This window comes from Anguilla rostrata, chromosome 18, assembly GCF_018555375.3.
Source record: "Anguilla rostrata isolate EN2019 chromosome 18, ASM1855537v3, whole genome shotgun sequence".
Lineage (NCBI taxonomy): Eukaryota > Metazoa > Chordata > Actinopteri > Anguilliformes > Anguillidae > Anguilla > Anguilla rostrata.
The window spans coordinates 9485405-9497680 of NC_057950.1; the positions used below are offsets into that span (position 1 = coordinate 9485405).

Sequence of the window (12276 nt, forward strand, 5' to 3'; positions counted from 1 at the left end):
GTGGGGAAAAGAAGGAGGGTGAGAGGCTGTAAACTGTGGAAACTGTGTTCAGGGATATTCCCTCTACAGGTGTACTATAGGCTTTCTGTATGTAGATATTCCCTCTACAGGTGTACTATAGGCTTTCTGTATGTAGATATTCCCTCTACAGGTGTACTATAGGCTTTCCGTATGGAGATATTCCCTGTACAGGTGTACTATAGGCTTTCTGTATGGAGATATTCCCTGTACAGGTGTACTATAGGCTTTCTGTATGTAGATATTCTCTGTACAGGTGTACTGTAGGCTTTCTGTATGTAGATATTCCCTGTACAGGTGTACTATAGGCTTTCTGTATGTAGATATTCCCTGTACAGGTGTACTATAGGCTTTCTGTATGTAGATATTCTCTGTACAGGTGTACTGTAGGCTCTCTGAAGAGCAGCACCAATGAGAATTACGGAACCCATAATTAATTTTGTCTGCCTCCTTCACAGAAGCGTCCATGTTCACACGCCCAGGGAGATGGTCAGCACTGGGTAAGTCCAGGGGCCATTCTGCAAGTATTTTAAAGGGAGGGGGGATTGCTATTTAACAGAAGGAAAAAAGGGGTTTAAAAAAAGCATAAAAGCAAATATAAAGCATTTCCTAGTTGAGTGTAATGATAAGAATCTGGTAAATGGAAGCAGCCCGCCCCTTCCCCCTGCCTCCTCCCTTCACTGTCTTAACTGCTTGCTTAACAGCGGTAGTGGTCATTATTCGGAACTAATTTATTCTATAAAATATCAAAACCAAATTCACCACACTTACTGTTGAGATTTTATTTAGACACAATGCAAAAAAAACATTATTTTTCATGATCATTTTTACTGGGGCACAGAAAAATATTACTGGGGGACATGCACCCGTAAACGTGGTCTGCTGACGGCCACGGATGAGTCGCTGTCACATGACTCCCAGGACACTGGGCAGCACTGAACATTGAAACGGGCTGCAGAGCTTGTGTGTATGCATGATAGCAATATGCATAGTTTGTGGGGACGTGTGCGTGTGCGTGTGTGTGTGCAGAACAGCTGTATGCAACAGTGATTCATGGGGACACGTGTGTGCATGATAGCCATATGCAGCAGTTTCCATGCCAACAAACCAAGTTATGATAGGATATAATGATAGAAAAAGTCAGATTTTACAAATATGAAAGTTAAACAGGTACCATATGCACAATGGTATTTGCGCACGTAAAATGTTTCAGTTGAGAAAATGATTTCAGGCTGTCCAATAAACAGTTTTTGGAAAGCATAATTTGAAAAAAAAAAAAAATTATGAAAATATAGTTACAGTATATTGCATTGGGTACATTAGTCTCGTTGTCAAGACACACTGTAAATTAAGATTGAACACATTGATTTGACCCCTCATTACTTAAGGGCCAAATTGCACCCAAATCCCAAAGCACAAAAAATATCTGTATACATCTGTAGTGCCCCTCCTAGTAGTACAGCAGAAATGCATTTATATATTCCCACATACAGTTTCCGCAAAATACCTGTACCTTTATACCTATGCGAATGATAAATCCAGTTAAAAAGCCACACCATCACACCTGCAAATCCTCAGCACAAATAGGATTTAAAAGAAATCCCATTACATCTCAAATCCCTGAAATGTCTTTAAGAAGTTACACACACACACACACACACACTTGCTTTTGCAATTGTTACTGATGAAAATGTTAAGTCGGATATTCACAGATCACGTGTAAACATTTAAAATAAATGTTCTGTCAAAAGATGCAGTTTGGTGGTTACAGGGTGAATTTCTGCAGAGGGTCGATAGGGCGCAGACTTTCAGTCTTATGTAACTGTTTCACTGTGATCTGCCTGTTTTGCCCAAAGGTGTGGTGTTTTTAAATCACTTTAGCAACAGCGTAGAACTGTTGGCACGTCATCAAATTAAAAAATGACCCCCAAACTTAATGACAAACACAGGAACCAGAAGAGGTCACAGCCAAAAATTAAACCCGTCTTACCGTTGATAAAGGTTATTATCATACCTTTATCAAACCGCTGCCAAGTTAACAACAAATGAGTATGAGACAGCAGACGTGTTCACCCGTGACCTACAAAAGGGGGACAGGGGAAGGCGGTCACCATATGACTTTGTTTTTTAGCAATGCCAAGGTGAAATGTTGAGAGTGGTGTGTGGACCCAGAGTCCCATCCCTGAATGGCTTGTTTTCCGGGGGTTAGAAGTGCATCCTGACGTCCGAGGGTAAGGGGCAGAACTGGAATGTATTGACCGCTGAAAAGGCTCTGTGATATGCCTGTTTAAAGGGTGATGGTGCTGCTGTGCGGATGTGACTGGCAACAATTTACATCATTTATATTGTACATTTTACATCAGTGTGACTAACGCATCTCCCGAACACTGATGCGGCCCGTGATGTCACGAGGCATCAGGAAATCTGGTAATCTGTGCGCTGTGTGTAAATTCACAGCGAAAACTCAAAACAAAAAACAAAAAAAACAACAAAAAAAAAGGTTTTACAGAAAGTGGGCTGATACTGGGGGTTGATGTTTGAACCAGTACATTAAAGGGTGAGGACGGGGGGGAGAGGGGGAGGACTTCCTCGTACGTTGGCGCCCTCAGTACGTCAGTTCCTTGGCCTCCTCCCAAGGGAACCCGGCCCTGCCGAAGTGACCGTAGCACGCAGTCTTCTGGTAGATCGGCCTCTTCAGGTTCAAATCCCTGAGGACAAATGCTCAGAGTGACAGAGTGCTCGACAGAGCTGTATCTACTGGCACATAGACACTCAAATGTGTCTATGTGCCACTCATATCCAAATTTGACCCTGGTTTTCACACCTGACTCCCAGGTAAAGGGAGGGCAGGAATCCAGCAGTTCTATGCCCTGTAGGGCCACAATTTGAGTAACAGGGCCCCAGCAGCTGTATCCAGCATTATTCCTGGTGTTAAAATTGTACTTTATGAAATTGTAGGTACAAGTCCACCCCGACTACTGCCTGCCCTGTTCTAACATAATCTAGGGCTGTGCTACTATGTCTCTTCCTGGCCAATGCTGTGAATAATTATTACAGTGGGTAATTCATTGTATTACAACAGTAAATGTGTTACACTGGAAATAAATTATTTTATACTGGTAACTGTATAACAGTGGGAATAGTTCCAGAATCAAGATACCACTGTACCGGTCTGGAGAAGCTCACCTCACAATGACCCCTGGTCGGAGGTCAAAGTTGTCATTGACAATATGCAGCAGCTCCTTCTCTGACTTTTGGGATGAGCCGTAGGTGAAGAGAGAGACAGACAGTGGATGGGCCACACCGATCGCATAGGATACCTGCAGCACGGACACAAAGAGCAAGGGGGGGGTTCAACAGGACTCCCCCACACAGGTGGGCATTAACATTGTTATTTGTGGAGGCACATGCATGTGCAGGATAGCAAGGATAGCTGTGTGCAGCAGTGATGTGTTGGGAAATGTGTGTGCAGAAGGGATTTGTGGGGACGTTTGTGTGTGCAGGATAGCCATATTCAGCAGTGATTTGTGGGGACGCACGCGTGCGTGGGCGTGTGTGCAGGATAGCCACATGCAGCAGTGATTTGTGGGGACGCGTGTGTGCATTTACGCCTCACCTGCACCAGGACTCTCCTGCAGAGCTTGGCTTTGACCAGTGACTTGGCCACCCAGCGTGCAGCGTAGGCAGCCGAACGGTCCACCTTGGTGTAGTCTTTTCCGGAAAAGGCCCCTCCCCCGTGGGCACCCCATCCCCCGTACGTGTCCACAATGATCTTTCGCCCGGTCACACCAGCATCCCCCTGCCAAAAAACAGGCTGGTGTGTCACGAAGAACAGCTGTAGGCAATCACAGTGATTGTTAACACTTTATCTGTTCTGCCTGCACTGAGACCACAGGGCTCTGGAATAAGAGATGCACGTGGGAGCAACGTATGGTCTAATCCCTTCTCCTGTCATGTGTGTTTCGTTTGTCTGATTGTTCGTTTGTTTTCTTTGTCATTGAGCGCACGATGAAAGCCCGTGTGCGCCTAACACTTGGGGACTGTGCGGTTTGTGGGGAGATGAACGAGGAAGCCCCGTTACAGTCTGTGCGGCCATGTTTGGCACCGGGGTACGGGCAGGCTCACCTGGGGCCCGCCGATGACAAAGCGGCCGCTGGGCTGCAGGTGGTAGATGGTCCGCTCGTCCAGGTACTTGGCGGGAACCACGGACTTGATGACCTTCTCCTTGAGGATGCGCTTCTGCTCCTCCAGGGTGACGTTGTCGTCGTGCTGCACCGAGATCACCACCGTGTGCACCCTGAGGGGGATCACCGCACCCCCCTCCTGGGAGTAGTGCACCGTCACCTGGAGGGAGAGGGGGCGGAAGCCCAACTTCAGAAACTCTCCACCTTCCATTCACAGAACATCCTGTCCTGGACAGGTGCACAGCTGTGGCCATGCCCCTTTTCGGATTTCATACCAACTTCTGCTCTTATTTGATTGGTCCATTAATTTGATCATTCATTTGATGCCAGGCCCAGGTTTTGTAATTCTGAGGAATCTGTTGGAGGACCTTTATCCTATAACCCAGTACCTTTTCCTGCAATAACTCGCAGTGCTGTCTGCCTTGGTGTTACATCGGTGGAGACCCTTCAGCCTATTCGCTTATATTTTTGGTGTTGGTCTAGATTAATCTGCCAGAGCTCCAAATATTTTTATTTCCAAACTGGCCTGACTGATGTCACCAGAGAGGCTAAATTGGCATCACCTGGCTGTCTTGCTGTCCACTCCTGCTACAGCAACCTGCCTCTCTCCCACTCCTGCTACAGCAACCTGCCTCTCTCCCACTCCTGCTACAGCAACCTGCCTCTCTCCCACTCCTGCTACAGCAGCCTGTCTCGCTGTTTGTGGGCGGCCCCCTGCAGGATTCTGTTTCCTGCGATCGTGTTTCCATGGCGCTGGATGGCAGGGCTCTCCTACCTGTGTCTTGGAGTCTGGGCGGAGCCACGGGATGGTCCCGTCTCGGCGGAGTTCGGCCATCTTTGCGTTGAGTTTGTGAGCCAGGACGATGGTGAGTGGCATGCACTCCTCCGTTTCATCTGTGGCGTAGCCGAACATCAGACCCTGCCAAAAAAAAAAACCTCATCAGGGAGACCCTCTGTGCGCACATAAAGGACCAGAGAGGGGGGTACACATGAGCTTGTAGTCTTATTCATAATAATAATAATAATAATAATACAGAGGTTCATAAATGCAGTATTATGGGTCATATGCAGTATTCCTGTTACAGGTGTGGGTCATATGCAGTATTCTCATTACAGGTGTAGGTCATATGCAGTATTCCTGTTACAGGTATGGGTCATATGCAGTATTCTCATTACAGGTGTGGGTCATATGCAGCATTCCTGTTGCAGGTGTGGGTCAAATGCAGTATTCCTGTTACAGGTATGGGTCATATGCAGTATTCTCATTACAGGTGTGGGTCTTATGCAGTATTCTCTTTACAGGTATGGGTCTTATGCAGTATTCTCATTACAGGTGTGGCCTCACCTGGTCCCCAGCTCCGACGTCCTCCTCGTGCCGGTCAATGTGGACGCCCTGGGCGATGTCGGGAGACTGCTGCTCTAGAGCCACCAGCACATTGCAGGTCTTGTAGTCGAAGCCTGAGGAGGGAGAAAGAGAAACGTGGGTAAGACATGCAGGAAATGGGAACAAGGCACACAGGAAATGGGGGTAAAAGACACACAGGAAACAGCAGTTTTCACTGCACAAATATCAGCTGCTCTGCACCGGAAGGACACAGCTCCAGTCTTGTCGGGCCTGTGCAGGTTTTTACTGAGATTATGGGGGAAGTCTCAGGTCAAAATGTAAAATGAGTTTACTTATTAAGACTGTCTGAGAACAGTGCAGAGCTTTAGAATGTTCCAGAATATATGTCAGAGTGTGAGAGTGTAGAGTAGGAAAGTGTGAGGATGTGGGTGTGTGAAAATGTGAGTGTGTGAGTGTCTTAGAATAGTGAGAGTGTGAAAGTTTGTGAATGTGTGTGTGCTAGAATATGAGTGTGAGAGTTTGTGAGAGTGTCTTAGAATGTGAGAGTTTGAGAGTTTGTGAATGTGTGAGTGAGCTAGAATGTGAGCGTATTCAAATGTCTTTGAGTGTGTGTGTGTGTGTGTGTCAGAGTGTTACAATGTGAGAGTGTTAGAATGTGTGTGAGAGTGTCAGAGTGTCTGAATGTGAATGTGCGAGTGTAACTATGGTTTGGAGTGACTGTGGTCTGGCCTTGAGGCTGCACCTTTGTCAGAGTTGTCGTAGCCGATGTGCTTGATGGCGTCTCTGACCACTCGCTGGTAGTCCACGTTGGCTCTGGACGTGATCTCTCCGCAAAGCAGCACCATGCCGGTCTTACACACCGTCTCTATGGAAACCACAGGGCGAAGTCAGGACTGGACATGCATATGAACGCAGCACACTGGACCATGTGTGCTGGTGCATATGAATCATTGGCCAATCAATCAGTCGGTCATTCAATCAATCGATCAAGCAATCATTCAAGTTCAAAATCGCAACAGAAAACTAAAATGGCAGTAGTGATAGGTGAGGTAAGACAAAGGACAAGAATAATATGTGAAATGAATTTCAGTGTGAAACTGTAGACAACTTTAATGGGAGTAATAAAATCAACAAAATTCCCCATGAGAAAAAACTCAAATCAATAAGAAATGCTTTCGTGTCTCGTTAAGATGTAACTATTGGATTTCTCCTATTTAGACTACGCTACAAGTTTGGTGCATATTACTTTGGTGCATATTACAATATGTCATCTAGAAAAATAATCTGTTGTTAGAACATCACTTTTAGAGGAGCCTTCATTATTAATTATTTAGTTATTTCTCTTAAGTATTGTTGTGGTGTATCACCCAGCTCTAACTTGACAGCTTCTGGGCATGGACCCCGCCGATTGGTCCAGACTATTGTTCATTTCTGTGATTGGTTGATGTGTATCTGCCTTAAGGACACATGAATGAAGGGTAATGAACCTCAAACTGGGTGGTGCTACCATGTCCAATCAGTCACAATCAGTCACACACTGGCATTAACCAATCAAAGATCATTGTTCTCTCCTGTTAAATGATGCTGTGCTTTCAGATTATGTCCCCTCCCACTTCACTGCTCCGCCCACCCTTCTCCCCACTTACCACAGGCCACCTTGGCATCAGGGTCCTCTTTCAGGTGAGCATCTAGAACTGCATCGCTGATCTGGTCACAGATTTTGTCTGTAGTTGAAGAAAGAAAGAAAGATGTCTGCTGCTGTGATGTACTATCAAAATATATTTGCCACCAAGCATTGTGCTGTGTACCATCCTACACTGTGTAGGTATAGTGTGTGTGTGTGTGTGTGTGTGTGTCTGTCTCTGTGTCTGGATGTGTGTGTGCGTGTCTGTGTGTGTGTCTGGATGTGTGTGTGTGTGTGGTATTTTATATCATTTGATAATAGTTTTTTAGCATAGAGAATTGAAAATGCCTCTCTGTGTTGTGTGTTGTCAGGGACTCAAAGGGGGAAGGTGTGGGGGTTCCCCTTTTTATCTGCATAAGGAATGCTCCCTGTCATAGGCAAGCATTACATTTCAAATAAAGGACACACAGATCTACTCAAATAGAAAAAATATGTTGACAGAAAGCTGTGGAAGCCCTGATGAAAGCAGCTTTCTGCTGAAACGATGGCTGTTAAAAATCGCATCGGGGGAAAAAGAGTGTGCGACCTTTCTTTTACGGTATTACTTCCAAGTCCCTCGGTCTGCGTCGTGGCGAACGAGGTGTGCGTTTTCTTTTTCTTTCTCAGGGCAGCAAGCTGTGGAACGTGTTCCTGGGCCCGGTTTCACAAAGCAGGTTCATGGAGTTAACTGGATAACTGTACTGGGTAAAAAAAACCCGGAACCCTCCCAAATCTGGAACAGGGACCGAAGTAAAAAGAGCTGTTCTGGGCTTTACGCAGCACAGTTATACAGCTACGTCAGTAATCCTGCTTGGTGAAATACCCCCCTGGTCTCTGCTCGGTCTGCGTTTCCCGGCGGACGGACGGCATTGGTCTGCAGCAGCGGGACAGGGCAGCTGTTCCCTGTTATCTTATCACTGCCATTCAGGCAGCTGAAGCAAAGCTAAAGCAGATTTCATCAGACAGCAATAACCAAAACGGGAGCTCTGCTGGCCCGCAAGAGGGTGCTGACAGTTCATGCTAAATGTGGGCTGGGAGATTGCAAATAAATAAATAAATAAATAATTTTTCTTTTTAAAAAAGATACTCGAGATACACCTGCTGTCTCTGGGTATCAGCTGGGAAACTGGAAAAGTTATTAATGAATTGTGATCGTTGATCTCTGGTCTCTGATCCCAAGCAGCAACATTAGAAGAGTAAAATCATCTTCCTGCCAAATATACATTTCCTGACTGACTCTTGACTGTAACATATTTGCCAACAGGTTTAACAAGATTTTTGTTTGTTGCTGCAGGTTCCAGGTGACCAGCCTTCGTGGCATGATTACCCAGCGTGCCGTGCGATAAGGAACGCAAGGTCTGGTCAGTTCCCATACGGGCCGTGTCCAGCTTAGCTCCTATCTCAGGTCAACACTACCCTGCACAAACATTACCTAACAACACGTGCCCCAAAACAGTGTGTTGGGGGAGCGTGTGTGCGTGTGTATCAGACCTGGGTCCAATACATATTTGTTTTGGCTTCAAATACTTTTTCATACTTTATTAAGTTTGTCTGGTGTATTGGAACCTATGACATACTCTCAAAAAGTGCAAACCCCACCTTTGGGTCCTATTGGCAGGCTCAGTTGCACCAGGCAAGATCAACAGAGAACAGAAAAGTATTTGAATCCAGAGCAAATACGTATTTGACCCAGATCGGGTGTATATATGCGTGTGTGCGGCGTGTGTGTATGTGTATAAACCAATAATAGAACAGTGATAACGAAGTGCAACTGTTACGTGGAATTCTGTAGATGACAGAGCTCTGATGAGTGCTCTCTAGCTGAAAGGTAACAGCATCTCATAACTTTGATAGCACAATAAAATGCTGTATGGAGTTAAGTTTGTTTTCTTGTTCGTTAAGATGTTGCATAGTCTTTAAGGCTTCAGTTATTTCTCAAATATAAATTTTGGGTTCTGCTGCTACTCTCTGCTACATGCATACCACAGGAGCCACACTGAGCACCAGTGATAATACTTTATAAACATCGGCAGAATACACAGCCTGTAGAATGTTTGTGACCTGTGGAGTTCATGCCTAACTTGTATGTGTTTAGCCTGTGATTTCCCCCCCATGCCCTGGCATATGTGCTGTCCCCTGGTTACTGCGGTTACGCGCTCGGTCCCCCCAATGGATATTGGGGGGGTGGGAATGTGCGGGGCAGAAACTCACCGGGGTGGCCCTCGCCCACAGACTCGGAGGTGAACATGAAGGAGCCGTCGTCAGGCGCCAAGTCGATCAGCCGGTCCATGGTGAGCGTCGCTGCCAGGGGCTCAGAGAGCAGGTGTGGGGTGCGGTGCGGTGCGGTACGGTGCGGTGGGGGGGTCCTCTTTGAGCAGGCTGAGACTGCGGGGAAAGGGGGGCGAAGGTGGCTTGATATTCCCGCGTGCTGAGTCCTGGCTGGCTGGCTGTCTGTCTACGGCATGGAGCTCCAGGGTCCAATCCAAACACACTCCTATATAAGGTTAGGGGACAACGCACACGCATCATGTGACCCGGGGGGCAGATCATTGCATAGGGGTGGTGCTGAGGGAGGGAAGGGACTGGAACTTTTGGAGATTTAATTTAACCCTTTGTGTCCCCTTCTGGGGTGTCCTCTGTGGAAGTCATCTAGGGAAGCAGGCTGGTGAAATTGGGTTTTTGGGGTTGAGCTTTCTCTCTCTTTCTACCCCCTCTTCCTCTCTCCCCCTCCCCCTTCCTCGCTCCCCCCTCTCTCTCCCACTCTCCCCCAACACACACACTTTCTCTCTCTGTCTCTGTCTCGCTCTCTCTCTATTTCAATTTTCTATTTTCAATTTCATTTTGCTTTATTGGCAGGATAACTACAGTCATATTGGAAAAGCAATATGCAATACATACAATACATCGAAACATACCACATATACAACATGCAACAAGTATGACCAACAACAACATAATAATAGTAATAATAATAATAATAATAATAATAATATTCAAACAGTGCAAAAAAAAAAAATAGGCATCAGAACATTGCATGTTTGCAGCAGTGTGAGTCAGGAAGTGATGGTTTTTTTCAAACTTTCTTTTTAAAAAAAATAATAATAATAATTTGGCACCCAACGTGGGGCTGTGTATGTCCAAATCCTCCCTAATTCGGAAATTCCAATTGTCTCCCCAAACGTGTTCACAGAGCAACCCTGGCTGAACACTGGGTATCAGACCGTAGTGCAGACCCACAGCTCAGCCACCTGTTTCAGTGGAAACGGACTTCAGCCGAGAGCCGTCTCTGGCTGCGTCCCGTGGTCAGAAGGTCATCCCAACCAAGGGGAACATCACCGTTTGCTTTGGCATATTTTTGTCTGCTGAACAAAGAATTCAAATATTTACAGACTTCACTAAACAGCCGTAGAGATGCCCAGTTAATTGACAGGAGCTTCCAGCTTCTGCAGTGGTGACGGTTAATGACTGACAGTACGGGAGAAATGTGGAGATCGCGTCTGTTCCACTGTTGACTAGAACGGACTGGTGTGTATAATCAAACAGGATTGCACAACCCCCTGTGTCCCTGGGTCAGTGACATGCAGTGACGGCTTTCATTCTCAATCTGTCGACATTTGAAAACTAAATCTTACAACCGTATTCCCAATCTCAGTGGTGGCATAGACTTTGTTACTTCCTGGTTTGGCTGAGGAAATTCTACCCCCATTTAAGTTCATAATGAGTTAAGGACTTATGACTTTTGTGAGTGCAGGTGATGTATGGTCAATTGTCAGGATAGGTAAATAGCGACTGATATCCTGATACTGTAACTCCATATACATGAATCAAAAATACAAAGGTAAAAGGAAGTCACTGAACACCCTGTGCATCAGGAAATTTTCCGCTGAAAACCCAACCTTATAAAAGGTCGTTTAATCAGGAAGGTGATGCACAGAAACATGTCTTTCGGGTCTTTTCAGTACACCATTACTAGGCTGGACAGCAGAAGAAGAGACAGAACTCTAGTAAATGAGTACAGCGCTGTCCCTGACAAACAGAGTCAAAAGGGTGAACTGTGAACTTTTGCCTTGAGCTAGGGGTACCTCCAGAAATTAGCTTAAAGGGGCAGTTTTGCTTTCTTGAGGTTTTTATGATTTATTTTGGCCCAGACAGTTTTAATGTGCAGTGAATGATACTTTAGATAATCACAGAAGTTTCTAGAACTGCATCGCTGGCTTTATAATGGTGTACAACCACATTATACCTCCAGAGGGTTGGACATTACCCCATTATTTCTCAAACAACAAATTATATTTTTATAGAATTTGTGGTTGGAACTATTTGCTTTGGCACGTGCATCCTGTGCTCGCTTCCTAACAACACAACCGCAGGGGTCTTTGGGAGTGAAGACCAAAACGTCTGTATGTTTTTGAAAAATCCTTCTTCACACAAATAAAACTGCCTTGGCCAATGGAAATCATACAATACAACTGAAATGATAGCAGAAAAAAACTGAAAATAACTGTCCCTTTAAACAGACAGCAGGGTAGTGCTCCCCATCTCTGCTGGTCTCTGATTGGGCAGTGTGCATGTGCCACCATGACCAGTCACTTCACCTTTCGGGTGGATGAATTAAGCAAACCTGTTTGCTGTTGTTTAAAAAAGTGGACCTAGTAGATACCTTCTGGGCATTTGACACTATTCACGCCCAGGAACATTTTAAAACCTTTTTTTTAAATTGAGATTTGCTTTTATTTCAGATATGTAAAGCTTGATTTTATTATTTTCAAACAAATTTAGTTTTGCTGTCCCGCTATATTCTACTTTTCAATCACACTGTATCTAATGTGTCTAATTGTGGAAAAACTGTCTCCCATTCATGGGAAGATGGATGACCTCACTTCAGATGAAAGTAAAGAACTGAGAGCAAGAGAGAATTATATTAGCACTGGATTTCACACAGAAGGCAATCAGGTTGTTAGAATGGTATTAACTTTAAGTAGACCAGGTTCTGTGGCTATGTGAAGTATTATTCAGGAAAAGTCATCCTTCAGAGGCAAGAGAAGGTTTCTTTCCCCTCCCCACTA

At 45.4% G+C, this 12276-nt stretch overlaps 1 protein-coding gene across 2 annotated transcripts; it reads right to left on the reverse strand.

Moving 5' to 3' along the window:
• Positions 1–785: 785 nt before the first annotated feature.
• mat1a (methionine adenosyltransferase 1A) lies at positions 786–9691 on the reverse strand. Of its 2 annotated transcripts, XM_064316851.1 has the most exons (9): positions 9422–9689; positions 7194–7271; positions 6290–6412; positions 5548–5660; positions 4978–5121; positions 4144–4362; positions 3635–3817; positions 3205–3338; positions 786–2726 (listed from the first exon to the last, which is right to left on the reverse strand). In XM_064316851.1, exons 1-9 carry the CDS (start codon positions 9498–9500, stop codon positions 2624–2626), a joined length of 1176 nt encoding a protein of 391 aa, XP_064172921.1. In that variant the 5' UTR covers positions 9501–9689; the 3' UTR covers positions 786–2623. The 2 variants fall into 2 exon arrangements, with proteins under 2 accessions (XP_064172921.1, XP_064172922.1); XM_064316852.1 differs by lacking the exon at positions 786–2726 and having other exon boundaries at positions 3201–3338; positions 9422–9691.
• Positions 9692–12276: the final 2585 nt, after the last annotated feature.

Excerpts from the sequence above, each read along its gene's own strand:
- mat1a (XM_064316851.1), bottom strand. The coding sequence starts at position 9,500 with ATGGACCGGCTGATCGACTTGGCGCCTGACGACGGCTCCTTCATGTTC. Across the intron at positions 5,122-5,547 it reads ACGTCGGAGCTGGGGACCAG|GGTCTGATGTTCGGCTACGC; the intron begins GTGAGGCCACAC and ends TTTTTTTGGCAG. Across the intron at positions 3,339-3,634 it reads GCAGGAGAGTCCTGGTGCAG|GTATCCTATGCGATCGGTGT; the intron begins GTGAGGCGTAAA and ends TCCGTGCTGCAG.